The sequence below is a fragment of the Athene noctua genome, chromosome 4, assembly GCF_965140245.1.
Source record: "Athene noctua chromosome 4, bAthNoc1.hap1.1, whole genome shotgun sequence".
In the NCBI taxonomy this organism is placed as follows: Eukaryota; Metazoa; Chordata; class Aves; order Strigiformes; family Strigidae; genus Athene; species Athene noctua.
In genome coordinates, this window is record NC_134040.1 from 31,748,722 (window position 1) to 31,767,709 (window position 18,988).

General features: G+C 35.0%; 1 protein-coding gene across 1 annotated transcript in view; it reads left to right on the top strand.

Moving 5' to 3' along the window:
• Positions 1-18,988, top strand: part of CEP135 (centrosomal protein 135) — a 40,796-nt gene that overhangs the window by 14,661 nt on the left and 7,147 nt on the right. The window contains exons 9-24 of the mRNA XM_074904846.1: positions 766-981; positions 1,543-1,608; positions 2,590-2,740; positions 3,725-3,923; positions 4,393-4,534; positions 5,062-5,205; positions 6,682-6,759; positions 6,920-7,071; positions 9,060-9,175; positions 9,246-9,400; positions 9,874-9,929; positions 10,935-11,103; positions 14,250-14,360; positions 16,211-16,396; positions 17,347-17,556; positions 18,538-18,740. Coding sequence (XP_074760947.1) covers positions 766-981; positions 1,543-1,608; positions 2,590-2,740; positions 3,725-3,923; positions 4,393-4,534; positions 5,062-5,205; positions 6,682-6,759; positions 6,920-7,071; positions 9,060-9,175; positions 9,246-9,400; positions 9,874-9,929; positions 10,935-11,103; positions 14,250-14,360; positions 16,211-16,396; positions 17,347-17,556; positions 18,538-18,740 — 2,354 coding nt within the window. The remainder of the gene's footprint in view (positions 1-765; positions 982-1,542; positions 1,609-2,589; positions 2,741-3,724; positions 3,924-4,392; positions 4,535-5,061; positions 5,206-6,681; positions 6,760-6,919; positions 7,072-9,059; positions 9,176-9,245; positions 9,401-9,873; positions 9,930-10,934; positions 11,104-14,249; positions 14,361-16,210; positions 16,397-17,346; positions 17,557-18,537; positions 18,741-18,988) is intronic.

Sequence of the window (18,988 nt, forward strand, 5' to 3'; positions counted from 1 at the left end):
TCTATGTAGTAGTATTCATGACTATGACAGGGCTCAGACTTTCTTGGGTGTTTACAGTAATACTTCTTTCTGGAGTTTTAAGGAAAGTTGCATGGAGATGGAAGTGGAGCACCTCTGTTATCTTGAATCTTTCAAGATACTCCAGGCTCCTGTTTTCCTGGCTAGTGTAACTTTTGTGTTATTTTTAATTCCTACTCTCCATCCCTGCCTCTCTTCCCTTTACTCTCAGGGAAAGGTGTACTGGGAACAACAATGTCCGTAGAGCAGGATTTCTGAGGATGTGTTTAAGGTACTGAGATAAGCTTCACAGATCAGATTCCTAAAACCTCACTTTCATGAAGGAGTAACAGTGTGACCTCCAAAGCCTACCAAATATACTACAAAGCTGGAAAGAAGAATGTGCCCTCACATCTTGTGAAATTTAGGGAAGCTCTGAGTACACTGGGTCTACTGAACTGATGTCCAAGACAGGTTTCTATACAGTTCTCTGCTTTTCAGTACTTTGCTTTTAGAATAAACCTCAGGTTTTGGAGACTAGATAAAGAACAGCATAGTAATGAATTCCTTCACCGTGCACCTTTGTAAAATAATATTTTTTCATGTTGATAAACATTAAGTTCTAAAAATAGAAATGCTTGCCATTTTTAACAGGATGTTCCTTTTTTACTATGGATATAGAGATACTGTATTTCAGAAGATTGGGAGAAATGTTTGCTACCGAGTTTAACAATACTTGTTAATGTTTTAATGAAAAATATCTTTCAGGTTGAATATCTTCAGCAAACAAACAAAGAACTTGAAAATCACATTCAAGACCTCTTGGACACTAAACAAAATGTGACTAGTGAAGTAGTGCATTTAAGCAATAAGAATGAAGAACTGTGTCAAGAACTGAATGAAATAGACCACTTGGCACAGCAGTTGGAAAGACACAAGGAAATTGTTCTTGAGACTGCAGATAAGGAAATAGGAGAAGCAAAGGTAATCACTAATATGTTACAGTGTGAAGGATCTGCTCAGCTCTTAGGTGGCTTTATATCTTTTAATTGCAACAAATTACCTATTGGCTCATAAATGAAGATTAAAAGAATATTTTTTCCAGTTTATTTAATACAGAATTTCGCACTAAAATGTGATTAATCACAGCGACTTTGTTTCTTCACTGTGTTAGGTGAGATGAGTTTAGTTAAGAAGAAATCTGTCTTCCTTCCTCTGTTAGCTTAGTATGAAATAAAATTCTGAGATACTTAAAACTATTGATAGGTAATAGATATTTGCAACAGTGATGCCTGTGTTTGGAGGTTTTTTTCCTATGAGGAGTCATGCAATGATTTATTTAATTATTGCACTCCAAAAGAGCATGGATGTGTATACCACAAATTTCATGTGCTTTCAGTTCATAGGAGCTTTGCTGCTTAAAATTTATGAGATTACAAGGAACTAATTATACTTTATTTCATACATTCCTTAATTTTTTTGTAACAAAGCAATTGTCATTTTGAATGTGTAACATTTAACATATAGGTTAATTTTCATTGATAGAAAGAAATTGAAAGAAAACACAGTGAAATACAGAATCTTGAAGAAACAGTAACAAGGCTTAAATCAGTAAGTAAAAATACTTCCATTTCTTGTTTGTAGCATATTTATCATACTGTCGTCCACATGATTCTTTCATTTATTATAAAAATTAACAAGAGAAATTTTATAGTAACCCAAAACTCTGTTGTAATAAATTACTAATTAATAAATGAAATAGCTAAAGAAGCTACATCATATTGTTACAAAAATAAACTGAAAGAACCCACTGTAGACAGTATGGTTGACTATGTGCTTGTACCTTTCCTTATTTCTGCTATCTGAAGCTGTAATTTCTATGATGTAATCATTTTTACCACAAACGAGTTATGACATCCTGGAGGATTTTCTAGTAGCTTAGAAACTACTTTGTCTCTTAATCAGCATGTGGATAATTATGCAATACTTGGCTCACTCAGAAACAAAGCATGGTAGCCCAGATGAAAAATATCAGTATTATCAACTCCTTGAAGACCAAACTCTTTCCAGCATATAGCTAGTTGTGTATTAGTTGAGTACAGTGTTTTGTTTTAGTATTTCTAGTGAACTTGAAAATACAAAAATATTTCATTTTCACATCACCAGATTATAGGAAAGACATGCCAAATAGCATTTGATTATCAGCAGGGTTGGGTTGACTGAGATGCTGTATTGTGATGTACTTTAACACCAACAGTGTTACTAAATGCCATTAAAAATTATTTCTTGTTTTAGTTATCACTTTTTTCCATGTTTGTATCCCACTATCCTTCTGATTTGTTTCTTGAATTAAACAAGGCTTAATCTTGCTTTTGTTACTGATTGCAAACCATGTCAAAAGTAATGTTTACTTTGATGTAATAAAAAGTCATATAAAGCAATGATAGCTTTTAACGAATGTTAAAGCATAAAACATCCAAGTTAAACAGAAGTAAACAGTGTTGAATATTAAAAGTTTAACAATGTTAAATATTTTTTTCCAAATGACGCTATTGGAACTTCTAATTTTTGCAATAATATTTGTTACTTTAGGAGTTGTGCTCATGTCATAGGGAGAAAGAGAGACTGCGTGAAGAACTCTTTGGAAAAGCTGATGATAAAGAGAATCTTGAACTGTTGTTAAACCAGCTTGAACAAGAGAAACAAAGGCTGACAGAAAAAACAGAGAACTTAGAAATTAAAGGTAAATCATCAAATGTAGATTCCTGTAAATTATCTTCCTATAATTTTTGAAATAGAAAACATTACCTAGTTAAGATACAGTTAATAATACTAAAAAGACTTGGTATATGTAAATTAAAAGAAGACTGTAGGTCTTCAGTCAGAACTGAAGTGAAAACTTTTGTCACGGAAACGTTTTCATTCTGTATGTGAGAACTGAAAGTTGACCTTTTTACTGGGATCCCACAGGATATCCTAATAGTACTACTGTTGCAGTTTCATACAAAATAATTTCTTTTGTCCAAAACTGTTTTATTCTCTGAGTGAATTCAGGCAGTGTTTCTTGAGAGCTTTATCCAGCTGGATCTTGAAAACCTCCAGAGATAGAGATTCCAAAACATCTAAGCAACCCGTTCCAATGTTTGTTTATCCTCAAAGAATTTTCCCCTGTATTGCTTGTAATTGCCTGTAGCAATTAATCACCGTTGTTCCTTGTTTACCTACCTGTGCAGCTCCATGAAGAAACTGTCTCCATGTTACCTATAACCCCCTCTTAGTATTGTAAGTCTGCTCTTGGGTCCCAGCTCTTCCGCAGGCTGAACAAGCCCAGTTCCCTCAGCCATTCCCCACAGGGCAAGTATTCTGCTCCCTGACCGGCCTGGTGGGCCTCCCCTGTACTCACTCAAATTTATCAACATCTTTCTTGTACTTGGGGGAACAAAACTGAACACGGTATTGTAAATGTGGTCTAATGAGTGCTAAGTAAAAGGAAATAATCACATCCCTCAGTCTGTGTCTCTGCTGATAAAGCCCAGTATGCTGTTAGCCCTCTGTTGGTTCCAAAGCATGCTACTCACTCATGTTTAGCCTACTGTCAACCAGGACTCCTTCCTCCAGCAGATTTGCTGCCCAGATCATTGCTGGGAGTTAGCCCATTCCAAATGCAAATGATGTCTTTGTGGAAATTTATGAGGTTGCTGTAAAGTTGTTTTTATTTCTTCTGCAGAACGAGAACTTGTCCTAGAAATAGAAAGAATGAGATTAGAATATGGTATAGCCCTCGGAGACAAATCTCCATCTCGCCTAGATGCATTTGTAAAGACTTTGGAAGACGACAGAGATTATTATAAGCGAGAATTAGAATATCTTCAGAAAATGATAAAACGAAGGCCTAGCCCATGCTGTAGGACTCCAGAGAAGGTAAAGTTCCTGCTGTCAAGACAAGCTGAAAAAGTAATGAAAGTACTGCAGAATCATTTAAGGAGCTATCAAATATATTTTCAAATACAGTAGCAGTAAAGGACTGTATTAGTTTTTTAAATTATATTCTTAACATAAAATACTAACAGAAACTCCAGTGAACTTGGGTTTTTATTTTCCTTTTCACATTTTATGTAACATATTATTGGTCAGTTTGTCTGAAGTAAATAGAACTAGATGATAAACAGAAAAAGGTTAAAATCTTATTGTTAGATGTTTTGCTTTTTCTTCTCTACAGTTAAATCTTATTGTTTAAATTATACCACCAATGTCAGGCTTTTTCTTGCAATTAAAATATATTATGTAGGTATTTTTCCTATATTACTAATAATGTGAGTTCTTTATTTTTGTATTAATTATCCAAATATTTTAATTAGTATATTTAATGTAAATTTTATTAATCACTTTGCAGAGTGAAGATCTTAGATTGATCACCAGAGAAAGAGATGAGCTACGGTCCATGTTAGACAGATTTGAAAAACACATGATAGAAATTCAATCCAATGTCAAGTTATTGACGGCAGAAAGAGATAGATTAAATGTTCTTTATGAGCAGGTAAGAAGGTATTGTTTATCATTGAAATAACAGATTAACACTTCATGTACTGTTGCTTATTTCAAACAAAAAAACCTCTCTATAATAGAATTTGAGGAGTATATAGAATACAATCAAGAATAGTATATAGAATACAATCAAGAATAAAATATTCATCTATTTTTATTACATGTTAACAAAATTATGTTTTGTAAAGTTAGTGTATTAACTTCAAAGCCATTATAACTTGCTATACATTTGTAAATAAGATCAGGGAAAAAAATCAATAGAATGAATGAGAAAGTTGGGCAAGGATATAGAAAACAAGGAAGAAGTAGTAGTTAACTGCTTAGAACAGTAAAAGGGTGATGACTATGTTGGCAGCATAATTTGTCATTCCATTGGGAATATATTTTAGTTATCTAGGGAAAAAGAAGACTATAATAGAACTTCTGTTGTAATAACAGCATTGAAACTTTCTTTTTTGTTACTGTATGCACTGTGTTAATTGTAATCCATATATGCTAACAAACAATAATGTTTTGAAGTCTCAGGGTGAACTGAACAGTATGAGAAGAGAAGCAAAACATAGTTTAGTTTCTCAAAGTCATGTGGAAGAAGAAAGAGACATTGCACTGTCTGACTTTAGAAGAGTAATGGCAGAAAAAGAGAGCCTCAGAGAAAAATTAAAGGTGAGCTTTTTTAGTTTCTTTGCTTACAATGAGGTGGCATATAGGGAAGGCTTATACAGTAATGCTGTGTTTGTATCTGGCTGGCTGTCAGTTTCCCTCTTCAGTAACTTTTGAACTCATGATTTCAAACTCACTTGAGAGAGCTCAATGAATTGTGTGAATTATCCTTGTAAACACAGTTCCTAGGTGGGGACAGGGGGAGAGGACTATGCTTTAAGTGTCTGGGGGCAGGCATGGCATCACATCACTTTGTGTGAAGAACCTAGATATGAAGCCCCGACCACAGAATATTTTTGTGTGTATGCAGTACTTCAAAGATGCTCATGTGTCACATGTGGTTCTTACTGCACAAACTGGGGATTTTATGGAGTTTCTTAGATTAACTAATCTTTAGTTATTGCTGCATCTTGTAGCAGAGGATATTTTGAATGACATATAACCGAACCATCAAACATAAATTCATAGTGATCCAAGTTTAATTATTTTTAACCTTAAAAAAATACTTGTTAATGCAATAATTTTCCTGTTACTCTGGCCTTTTAATATCTGGTATTAATGTACATTAATATCTTATTTGGTTGTAAGTCAAGAGCATATGATTTCAGGGTGCTTTACCTGACTTCTTTATTGGGTCATTAATAATGTATACAGGTTTTTAAAATGTCCTTAAAATTCAGAAATTTAAAATTGTATTAATGGACTGATCCAAAGACAACATATGTAAAGATTGGCTATACAATGAATGTTTCCATAGTTCGGTTTACTACCACAAAAGATAGAGAACTGTAGAGTATCTGAATGCAGCAGCAGTAACTGACCTCTTTGTTTAAAGCATGTGCATGCAATGGAAGAGATATGCTTCCAGCTCCATCCTTTCTTCTTGTAGGTGACTGCCAACATTTTGTATGTGTGTCACTTTGAAATACCTGCACAAAAACACTTATCTCGTGCGTTTCTAGGAAGTTTGAGAGTTTTAATAATTTCATTGCACTTATGCAGAGAAGTCAGAGAACAGACAAATAATTTTAAAAAAATTTCCTCATAGACTTGGAGAAAGACCAGTTAGCTTTGTAATCTGTCATATATTTCATATTAATGGTAATTTAATAAATTAATTTCAAACCGCTTAGGTCATTAACCTATACATCCTTGCAACCTTTCATATGGCCCTGGAGCTCAATGATGTTCCTTCAACAACTCACAAATATTAATTTGGTTGGGACCAAATATAAATATAAATTTCTCAAAAAAAACCCAAATGCACAACCAAACACCAAAATCAAACTCAGTGATGTTATATTGAACTGCAGTGGTATACTTTAAGCTAATGCTCTGTAGTTTTAGAGAGAGAATTTGGCACTTGGTCATTCATCTAAGAAAGCAGAGCAATATTTTCTTAAGCATTAATCTTAAATTTCCATGGTTAAATCTAAAAATGTGTATCTTATAACATGTAATTCTATATTTCTGTCTCAGATTCAGCAAGAAGCAGCTAGCCTTGAAAAATCAAAGATGCAGCATGATATTTCAGAACTGGAGAATAATATTCAAGGAGTAAGTGCATTTCTAGGAAGTAAGCTTTTATTACTTCTAAAATAGGATAGGCTTTGCAAGCAATTAATTTTGCAATCTGTTTTCAACTTAAATTTATTTAAAATTTGTGATAGCTTTCTACAACAATAACATGTTTAGCTATTGTTTTTTTAAATTACAGTTTGAGATGGAAAGGTGTGAACTAAAGACTACAGTGTCTATCCTGAAAGAAAGAGTAAACTCTTTGGAAAATGAATTAAAACTGAAGTCCAGTAAACTTGCCCAGACATCTGATGATTCTTCTCAATTTAAAGCTGAGATTTGCTCACTTCAGTAAGTATAATGCAAAATGGGGTTGTCTTTCAGTGATGCTAACATAATTTTGTTTGCTCTGTGACTGTATAGAAGAGTTGACTTTCTGGGAAAGGCTATAAAATATTTTCAAAATCACTTGGTACTGTTTTTGTCCAAGGAAAAATATGAGTAAGGAAAGTGCTGTGGTGGCTTTTCACAGCAAGCTCCTCCTGGACTTACTTGATGATCAGGTATACTGAAAATTTTCTCCTCTTTCTAGAATTGTTTCCTGTAACAACCGTGTTCTCTGCTTATGAACATAGCAGAACTGAAAATCTCTAAAAGGATTTCCAAATGCTGTGTGTTAAAAGGAAGACTTTGCAAACAGCAGCAGTAGGAGCAAACTGTGCCAGTTTTACAGGGTTGTCAGCAATACTGCAAATTTTGTGCCAAGCATTAGGCAATAATATTCCACAATTGGGTGGTTCATGGAGAGTCATTTTGTAATGGCATTTTACTTGGACTGGGGTTTTTTGTGTCACTTTCATGTGCTAATACTATCACACACATACTACAGTTTTGAAAGTTGACATCTCACAATCCATATACACAGCCTGTGGGGATTTGACCAACTTGCTCAGAACTGGAGGATCAAGTATACCCATGTATTTTAAAGGCCTATTTAAACTTGAAGGATCATTGTTGTACTCTTTTAAAAAGTTGTTTTAGAAAAAAGGTCCCAGCATCTATCAAGGTGTGATGGAACAAGAAGGAGACTTAGAGAAAGTGGAAACAGAGTATTGAATAAATCTGGGCAGAAATTTGGAAATCTGGTATTTGGTTTAGGTGGAAATGACAGACTTTGATGTAAGAGGTCACTACAGGATAGGTAATACTATAGATGAGACCTTTTGGATGTTTTACAAGGGAAACCAAGGTCTTTGGCACAAGCCCCCACCTGAACAGTACTGTACTGCACTGTATAAACAGTACCATAAATAGCAGGGGGATAACTGAACTGAAGCTGAGAAGCAGGCCTTTGAGTTCATCTAATGATCCCAGTTGCACAAAGAAGGCTGTTAGCAGAACAGTTAGTGTATTTGTTGCTAAAATAGTGACAACGTTCATAAAAGTTAAATACCCTATTAGGTTCCTTGTAATTTTAGTGGAAAGCATTGATATTATTAAAAGGAGGACATAAGGAATAGAGTTACAGAGATTTCAGCATTTGGTTCTACTTTGTGCATGGTATAACTGTGTTTGAGTTCCCCCCCCTTTTTTTTTCCCCTCTAAAGTTTCACTCTAAACTGAGTGAGAGCAATCTTTATCTGACGACACGTTGTATTCCAGATTAGTGTATTTTTAAAAAATTATAAGCTTCTCTAGCTTTTGTGGTATCCCATTTCAGAGTGATTTTTATTTCCTGACCTGTTTTGTAACTAGTCCATTTAATTACTTTGGAGTTTTGTTTTGCATTTTTTTTCCTAGGTCACTCAAGTATTTATTGCTAAGCAAACAGCTGTGTGGGTTGATGGTTTCATGTATCTTTCAGGCTCTATATTTCTTAAAAGTAGGATCTGAACTGTAACTGTCAGTTTGGTTGTTCCTTAAAACGGGGTGTGGCTGATAATCACAGCTATGAGCTACACGTCAAAATCTTTATAAAGCGAAGAGTCAGAAGACACAAGTAACAAGAGTTACATGATGAAGAGTGACAGAAATCAGAGGAAGTGAATGTTTCAGATTATGGTGGAGGTTCCACCAAGGTTGCATCACTCTATTTTTGGAATGGTGTTGAGGTGGACTTGATGCAAGGGTCCAGAGCAACCGAGTGGTGTTGGCCTCAGCAGTCCTCCAGAGCGTGAGAGAGGAGACTGGTTAGTATGGCACAGTTGCTGGCTGGTATGACACAAGCCTGTCACGAGGTTACACTGGAACTGTTCCAGCACTTCAAGCAGCTTAAAAGCCATCAGCTGATGACGCTGAACAGGTCCCAGACTTATTTCAACTGCATACTGATTTTCCAGGCTCTTAAATGACCGGCTGCAGAGGTCTGTTGAAGATTTACAGCACCGACTGTCCCTCAAAAAGGATGAACTGCAGTCAGCTCAAGAAGAAATTGTAAAGCTAGAGGAGGAAATAGGTAATCCCTAGTTATTTTTATGCTTATGTCGTGTTTTTAAAATAGAAAGTACTTATTTGTGTATTTATAGATAGGTTAAACCAGAGGAGCACTTCGCAGGATGAAGCAGTCAGTGTGCTTAGAAGTACTATTTCTGTCTTGGACAAAGAAAAGGACAGTCTTCAAGAAACGGTAGATGAAAAAACGGAAAGAATTGCATGCTTAGACGACAACTTGGCGAACAAGGTATGTGCAGTAAAAGTGTTACTTTGCAGTTGTTCTGGGGATTTTAAAAGCAGTTATGGTTTAGGGAGACATTTTGCCTTGATAACAAAACCTGTGCAGGGCTCTAGGCCTCACATAAACGATCTGTTTAGACATGGCCAGCACAAAGGGTCATTTGCCAGCTCAACAGCATTTTAATTATGGTTGTTAGTGTATTCCCTAAACACTCCAAGAAAATAAAGGTTTTTTTGCATTTTGCACTAGGAGGTATTTATTGAGATATAAGGTTCTAGCCTGAGGTGACAGAATCTATAACTGACTGCCATTTTTTTGATGACAAGGCAGTAAGCTTGTAAATTTGAATGTGCAAAGATGGAATTACTTATTGGTGAAGGGTAAAATAAAGGTTTAAATGTAATGTTCTTTAATTTGAAGTATTCTGTTATGCTGCAGTATAATAATACCTAATACAACTTTTGCTTTTATTTTCACAGGAAAAAACAATTACTCATTTACGTCTAACTCTCTCTGAGCTGGAGTCCTCAACAGAGTAAGTAAAGATTAGGGTGCCTTCCTCAGTGGCTTTATTTTATCCAGTGGTTTTAAAGTAAAAGTAGATGGCTATTTTAGTTATCTAGGTGAAATGGAGTTAAGTCAGTGTAAGTCAAGTAAAGGACTGTAGTGTGATGAGAAAGATATACACAACTTTTGAAGAGACTTTCCCTGCAGTTATATTGCAGGCTGCTAAAATACAGTTAAGCCAGCCATTTTTTGTGTCTCATTTATTTTCCTAAATTGGTAACATTTCTTAATTCTCAGTTAAGAAGTAGCTTTATAGTATTCTAATTCCTCCACTAGATATTATTAGATTGACCTAGGTAAAACTCAGAGCTGAACTCTTAATTATTGGCAAGCTAATTCTTCCAGCTTAAGCTGCCAGTACACTCTTAATTAAAATATGTAGTTTTTAGCTGGGCTTTATCTGATCTTTCTTTCTTGCCTCTTTTTAAGTATGACTTTTAAAGCTATAACTTTTAAAAAGAAAATATTTAAACATCAACTTTTAAACATCTGAAGACCATTGTAACTATTTTTTACATTGATGCATGATGTATCTGTGGCAAAGAACGAATGCAAAAGTTTACTTCAATTCCCACATATTTAGATTTCTACTTTTTTGTTTAATCTCTTCCTTACTGTTTAAGACTGTTGTCTTTCAAATGTAAGCTATCTGCATTCTTTCTTTATGGTTTATAAAATATGCAATGGGTAACATATTGTAGCCACTACGAAACACATATAAACATAAATGTCTGTACTTGCTGTTTGCATAATAAGGTACATCTTAAATGTTGATTAATTCCATTTTATTTGTGCATATTGAAATTTTAGATCCTTATGTTTATGTTTAGTCTTGGTTTGTCAGCCTTCAGAATTTTGTCTGAATTTTTTTTTTAAAAAGCTTTTCTATATCCAAAATCCACGTTTGATCATTTTCAGCAATATATCGTATAGTATGAAAAGGAAGAACTTAAATAAGATTTTCACTTGATAGCCAGATGAACGACATGCTGAGCAACAGAGACCGTGAGATATCTAGCTTACGTCACCAGCTTGATGCATCCCATGTAGAGCTTGCAGAAACAGGAAGAGTAAAGGAAATAGCTCTGAAAGAAAACAGACGTCTGCAAGATGACCTAGTTACAATGGCCAGAGAAAACCAGGTATGAAGGCAGTACGTAATACTGAAGTAGTAAACTATTTATTGCTTGATTACATCTAGTGGTACATCAAAACTGCTGTATCCTCAATTTTGATTTGGTATGTTTGATTATCGGTATTTCTTGAACACTGGGATATTAAAAATGACTGGGCAGAAATTGTGAAAGCAATTACTTTAGATACTTGAGCATCTTGTCAACACAGTGAAGGAGTAATGGACAAACTTTCAGTTTAGTCACCCTTCCCCAGATTAAAAAAGGAATCTAAATAAAATAAATCTGGGACATAATTGTTTATACTATAATGAAATTATGCCAATTAGTTATATCACTTGGTAGCTGCTATTTAATTGGTAAAAATTGGTTTTTATTATCTGTGGAACAGGAGTTATTGAGAGAGAGAAAGAAACCACAAAAGCAGGTATCGGGTTATTAGCCAGGTGAAAGGGAGAGGGAGGAAATTGCTAGCATGTTGGAATTCATTCTGGTGCACAGCGATTCATTAGCTCCCTTCATCTGGTTTCCATGAAATATTGGATGTATTGAGTGGGGTATGCCATGTTTTGAGATTAGAATGTTTTGGAATGTAGATGTTAATGTTTGTGTTCTGTGAGCCTTGGTAATGGTGGTGGTTAAAGAGGTATTGGCAGGTTTTGACTTTCCAGTTCTGTCAAGGTTAGTTGCCATGCATGTGTGTTGCTCTGCAGGGACTTTGCTTTCATTGAGGAACAGGGAAAGGTTAATGTTGTGGAAGTATAAGAGGGCTTAAAAGCTATAAGACAAGGGATTGAAGAAAACTTATTTTTAAGGTATGATAGTCCTGAATAGTCTGAATTTGTTTCTTGATTTCAGGAATGGATAAGGATGCACAGTCGATGGGAATAGGAGGGGTTCACCTTCCATTATGTCAGGGTTGTATGGGGTTTTTAGATGGTGAATTCAAAGGTACCATCTATTTCCCTAGCGGAATGTTTTTATTGGATTGTCTTTGCCTTGGTAAGGTAGGTGTCATGGTGAGGTGGTATCTTAGAGTTCAGCTGTATATTGCAGCTTTTTTTGTGTGTGGCTTCTGTTTTTTGTGGACATTCTGTCCAGGTACTTTATTTGACTGCTTGCAGAGTTTTCTGTAGTATCTTTGTATTTGTATTATATGTTTTCATCTTTCCTTAGCTCTGCAGTAGTTTAGAGCCATAAGGTACCTCTATGCTAACAGCTAGCCAGTCAGTAGCTTTAGGCCAAAAAGCAGGTGGGAAGTGGGTTATGCTTGCCCAGTGGACACTTGAGTTGGTTTATGTGTATTCACAGTCAGCTTTCCAGTTGGGAGGTATACGGTACCTCTCAGCTGCTGATGGGCAAATACATTCCCTTGTAAAGTGCATGCTGTAAAGCATGACTTCACTTTACATCAGTTATGGAATGAAAGTTGAAATAAAATCTTTAAAGCCTTGAGGAAGGCATTTTCGTAGGGTATCGTTGAATATTTTATTGTAAGACGAGCTATCTCAAGTTGATGATGTAGGTTAAATGAAAGTTTTGCAAGACAGAAATAGTTGATAGACTCAGTGAATTAAACTGTTTGATTATCATCGTTATTATTCTTGTGGCATCTTGATCTGGAGGTGTTCTCTAGGGGTCCATAACTTAAACCAGCCACTGGTGTGTAAGGCTTATTCTTCCAAGAGCATAAGGGGCTTATGTAGTATATGCCTGTTTGCACTCTTCCCAATCACCATTGCTCTGCCTCTTTTTCCTTGGAATTCTCTGGGTCTGGGGTCCATGGCTTGGAGAGCCTGAAGTGCATTCAGTCTTGTTAATCCCTTTCATTATTTGAGGAATAATGAGTTAGTTTTGCGCACCAGCTGGTTACTGCTGCCCAAAAGCCTTGTACAATAGAGGTTTCGTATGGACAATATGTAACAAAAATGTCCAGTATTTTATAGGGCAAGTAACATTTTTTTTTATTGGGCTAAACATTAGAAAGACTATGTAGAGAACATGCGAATGTGATTTACAGAACTAGCCCAGAATTTTTTTGTAACTCATTACATTCAAGTTGTATAGCAAATACAACTATTGCAGCTCATCATGAGACTGAAATGCCTTGTACAGTTTTGATGCTGAGATACAATTGTTTGTTTGAATTCTCTGTAAATGCCAGCACTAAAAATAATCAGGGCCTTGTTAGCTAAAACATTTATTTCAGTTCCCCTCAGTCAACCCATCTGAGTCAGGCTAGAAAATACAATATAGCAAGATGTTTTAAGTGATGGAGTACCCTGAATAGTTCTTGCAAAACCTACGGTACAATACATAGATATGTGGGTGTATTATTGAAATTAGAGATGCCATTCACACAGGTTTCTAATAAGATGAAATATGAAATATTATCCTCATGTGATGAGGAAGCTTTCTCAGTGTGCTTGGGAAAGCTACCACAGAAACAAGCAGACTGTTTTCAGCATATGCTAAATAAGGCACACAGTTCTAAGGCTGCTGTTATTGAATATCAAGATACCACAAAAAGAAGATGGGAAAGAAATAAGGCAATATCCTTTATTTCCCCTACATTTGATAGTGGGGATAGAAGAAGATATTTGCTTTTTTGGCTCTATGGGCTAGAGGATTCAGAGACAGGTGAGAGCTGAACTTGAAAGGGCCAGAATTAGCAGTTCCAACATCTCAAATTCCATGGTGCCTTTTTTGATGCCTAGATATGTTCTTAATAATGCATTTAGTTATTTTATCTTGCAATTATACTTTAAAATAAATGTTATTTTGTTATAAAGTTAACTTCCTAGTGACACAGAACTTGCCTTCACTCAGGGATAGTGCATCTTAAGGCTAGAAGAATCCCTGCTCCCAATGTCTGTATGTTGAACTTTCCAAAGATCAGTAGGGAACCAGCAGATTTTATGAACTGGTATGATATTCATTGTTTTCTATTATTATTCTTGCCCAGAAAGCTCTTTGGTGTATCTGAGGTGGTAGGTGATATTTCTGAACCCTACAAATCAATCCCCAAGGGCTTTGGCTAAATTACTTAACAGTAGACTAGGGCATATGCAATTACTTTGATTTAGTCTCATACAGTAATATACAGTGATTAATTTACTCTAATCCACTGTTTTGCCTTTACGTAATCTCTTTAGGCTATCAGTACTGAGCTTGAAGATGCAATACGTGAAAAAGAAGAAATGAAAAACAGGGTTCATAATTACATAACTGAAGTGTCCAGATTTGAGACCTTGATGGCTTCGAAGGTAAAAGTATAATCTATAGGCAGTCATTCCAGTTTTCAATAAATCCACTGGGTTTAGAGTATAACACATTCTCTTTAGGATACAATAAAAAAATAAGGAATGTATGGTTTGGGTCCTGTTGTCCCTGCCTGTCCCACTTTCTTTTTTTTTTTTTTTCCCTTCTTTGCTCTGCAGTGTTTCAAGCTACTAGTGCATTCATACAAACCCTTATTAGATCTGAAGCACTGATATATTCTGGCACATCACAATGTCATTGACAATGTCATCACAATGTCATCACATTATGTTTCAGCTGGCCGTAACACTGGAGAATAACAAACAAATCATATTTGAAAGTTGTTTTGCTTTTTGAGTTTTGACAAGGCAACTAGTAAAATATCTGGTACTATTTCATGATTGTAGGTAACAAGCAGCTTATACCATGGTTTTTAATATTCTACACCTTTTAAAATGAGAAATTTTATATGTAGTTCTGCAGGAAAGTGTAAAAATAGCACACTGAAATGTTTTCTCTGTGAATAAGAGTTCAGCATTTTTGCTGTACTGACAAAACGGTTGTCTTGGTAAATGTATTTTATCCTGATTATTGGGTTCGAAAGTGTGACATGTGTATTAAAACTTATAATCGTTTAAAACAAATAGAGTTTATGATAAGACAACATGAACTGGCAACTTTCAATGGGAAAGAAAGAGTTTTGATCTGACTTTGATTTGCATGTCTAGATGAATGCATGTAAATTCAACCACATTTTACAAGTAGGAACTGAATCATAGAGAAAAAATTAAGATCAGTATTATGTTAGCTTAGAACTCTCAGTTTAAAACACTTGGAAGTTTAGTTTTTAAAAATTTTATATGTCCAAAGCTTTTCAGCTACAGATATGGTCACATCTTTCACAAATGAGTCCAGTTATTCAAGTCGGGTACCAAGAAGCTGTAGAATATACAGCCAGTGACCAATTACACAAGGATGGTTTCAGGGATTTGCCTAGTGCTACATCAGGATGTTGCCTGTGGAGACAAGGATTTACATTCCTGCACAATATTCACTTGCTTAATCATGAGTTTCTGTTTCCTAGTGCCCTGCCTCATTCTGTCTGCACCTTTCAAGTTCTGCAGGAAACAATGAATTTCAAAATCAGTAGCTTTTCTCATTGGATAAGTTTGGTTCATACTAGCAATGTGTGTATCCTGCTGTGCATTGCATGAACAGGGGAAGAAGGGAATGGAGCTAAATAAAGAATAATAATCACTGCTTTATAATATGCACTTGCAGTTGAGTGAAATGAAAATTCACAAGCAAGATTTGTTATATCACTGCATAACTTGTAAGCATACAGGGTTTTTTACATAACTTGTAAGCTTACAGTTTTTACTTTTATGATGGATTGCTTAGGTGAATATGCCTGAATGGGTTATCAGTCTTTCAGATACTGCTGTAACAAAAATATTTATAGGAGCACAGCAAGTAAAAGAGCTGAATACAGACTCCTGCTAGAATTTCTTGGAAAAGGCAGCACCAGGATCAGTACACCTCAGTAATGTTGACCCTTGACAATGCAGAGATCTAAGATAAGCCCTCCCCTGGGAGCCTTGAAACTCATTAACAACTGCTAAGTGTAAATACTTCAATTTAATAAAACTGAATTCCATCACTGCATTTATTTAGTATTTGGATTTGCAAAAGGGATGATGCCCTTTAGTGATAGCCAGATAGTGGCATTAAGAAAATTGAGAACATTCTAGTTTCTTCTGAGAAAACTAATAGATTTTAGGGAGTAGGCATGAAATAACTTTAAAGACCTTGAAGATATGTTGATCACTGCAGAGTAATTTACTGTTTCATCTAGGAAAAAGAAAACCAAGAATTGCTAGAGAAGTTCCGAATGCTGCATACGCAAGCTGAAGACTGGGAAATGAAGGCCCATCAAGCAGAAGGAGAAAGCAGCTCAATCCGACTTGAACTCCTTTCTGTAGATACAGATCGGAGACATCTTCGAGAGAAAGTAGAACTGCTGGAAAAAGAGATTCAAGGGGTAATAATTTGTACAATGAAATGCTGTCAATGAAAGTAGGATACATTCAAGTGTTTTTTAATAAAGTCAACATACTATTTTTAATGCTTTAATGGAAAATAATTCCTATACATGAACGTTTCAACTGTAGACACTGAGTTCTTGAAACAGTAACTGAGTTTGGTTAGATGTGCTTTCCTTTTCCCTTCCTTGCTTTCCCAAAATTTCAGTCACAGGGTATACCCTAATACCTGTAGATGTCTTCTGTTGGGTGATCATTGCTATTAGATTATTGTCTCTGTAAGAATCTTTTGTTTTGTTGCTTCAAAATATTTGCACATAATATTATGAGTGTTTGGTAAGCTTAGTTCTTACATTTCTTCGAAGCTTTGAAGGAAGCATTTAAAGCATTGGTGGCTGGAGTAAAGGTGAAAATCTGGAAGTAGTAGTCATAGTATTTCAAATCCAGAATCAGGATTCCATAATACCAAAACCTAGAACAATAGCATAGAAAATACTGAGGTTTATATTTTAGAAGCATTAACTTCATGGAGATCTAGGAAGTTTTAGAGTCTAACAGTTGTGGATTGACCATATTTAGTCTCATGCTTTTAATTACCCCAAAATGTGAGAGACTTTACTATTGTAAGCTGAATAAAGAATATGTTATATTGTGTGGGGTTTTAAGCTTTTAATTCTCTTCTGAAGCCGGAATCCAGCCTCTTTCCACTCTCATATAATACTTGTGTAATTCTTCACAATGGTGATTAAAAATTACAGAGATGGTTTATCAGTTGTTCTTATCTGTGATTTAGGGAGAAGAAAGGAATATAAATGTAATATAAAGTTGATCTTAAAGGAAAAGTTGATTTTGAAGGGAAAAGAAAGTATTAAAAAAACCCTCCTGTTATCAAACAGAGAACTGTTTACATTTAACACTGAAGGGGTATCCATATTTGTCTTTTTTTTAGCATATCGTTGCACATCAAGCATACGAATCCCAGATCTCTGCCATTACAAAAAATATGTCCAAACTGGAAGAGGATGTTAAGCGTGAAAATCAGGACAAGTCTTCTGTGTTGGCAGACCTGGCTTCTGTGAGGGAACTCTGTGTAAAGCTTGAATCTAACAAAGAACTTTTATCTCGACAGCTGACATCCAAAAGCATGGATTATGAAAGGGTAAGCAGCAAAGGCAAATTTAATTTGCTATAATAAAATACCTTCCTTTGCTTTTAATGATTTTTTTGGGGTAAAGAATAAATTACTTCTGAGAGCAAAGTAAGATAATTTTCATCATTAGTTTTGCATTTATATACAAATCTTGCAGAATACAGATCTACGTCTGTGGGTTTTGTACAAGAAGAAAGGAGTTTCTTTCATTCATTATCACTACAAAATGTGGCAGCAGTGGTTTTTGCTATACCACAGAGACAAATTATATTTATTTGGGTTTATGTACTGGTTTTTAATTTACTCAAATTTTAAACTGTTTATAAAAAGTGAATAGTGTACATCTTATTTAGCCATTGAAGACTTTTCCCTAATGGATTTTTAAAATTAAATTGAAATTTAAACTCAGCTGAAGCTCATAAAATATTTTGAAACAGTTTAAACACTTCTAAATATCCATGATTTCTGAACTTTTTTCTTTACAGCTGATTGTTGTGTCTAATTAGTGACTTAGTCAAGCTTTCTGTTACTGGAATAGTTAAGACCTTGAGAACAGTAGTTCTCATCCCCACAGAATTTGTTTATATTCATGGAACTAATGAGGAAAACAAGCATTCTTACCTTTTCAGCAAAAACCAAGAAGCTAATTGTGAGCTAACCTCATCAAATAAAATAAAGTATAGTAAATACTATTTTTCTACTTGTGCAAATTCCTACTGCTTTTAAAAGCCAATTAGTGTTCTGGGTATTCACCTAACCATTTCCAGCACTCAGTAGTTCAGTCCCCAGAAAAACATCTAACAGATGTACAGCTTGAATAGTTTTTAACTAAGTATAGTTTTAAATAATTGTAGGCTTTAATTTGTTTTGTGAGCTCAATTTCCTATTCTCTTTTACACAACTTCCAGTCATTTCAGTTTTTATAACAACTCTTTGTGAAAGTGTGTTTGTAAACCAGTGTATTAATAATGTATAAAATTTGTGCTTTAGGTTCTAGGTGAATTAGAAGATATAAAATCAGAAGCAGAGTTGTTGAAAAAGCAGTTATCCAGTGAGAGACTTACAGTTCAGAATCTTGAAACATTGCTGGCTACTAGTAGAGACAAAGAATTTCAGAATCATTTAACATCCCACGAGAAAGATTCCGAAATTCAGTTATTGAAAGACAAGCTAACACTCGCCGAGAGCAAACTGTAAGTTTTAACAAGTGTCTTACTTGGTTTACAAATAAACTTTTTTCTGTGTGGCAGTACTTATTCACAAACTCAAATTCTTGATGTTCAGTATGGCTGGGCAGATTTTTGCATTAATGTCTTTTGGCCTTTTTTGGCATTGATCACTTGAAGTGATCTTTCCTATTGCTTTCATAAGTCAGGACTGTGGTGGACAACACTAGTACAAGCAGTAAACTTAAACAGGAGTTCCAAAGGAAACCTACTCC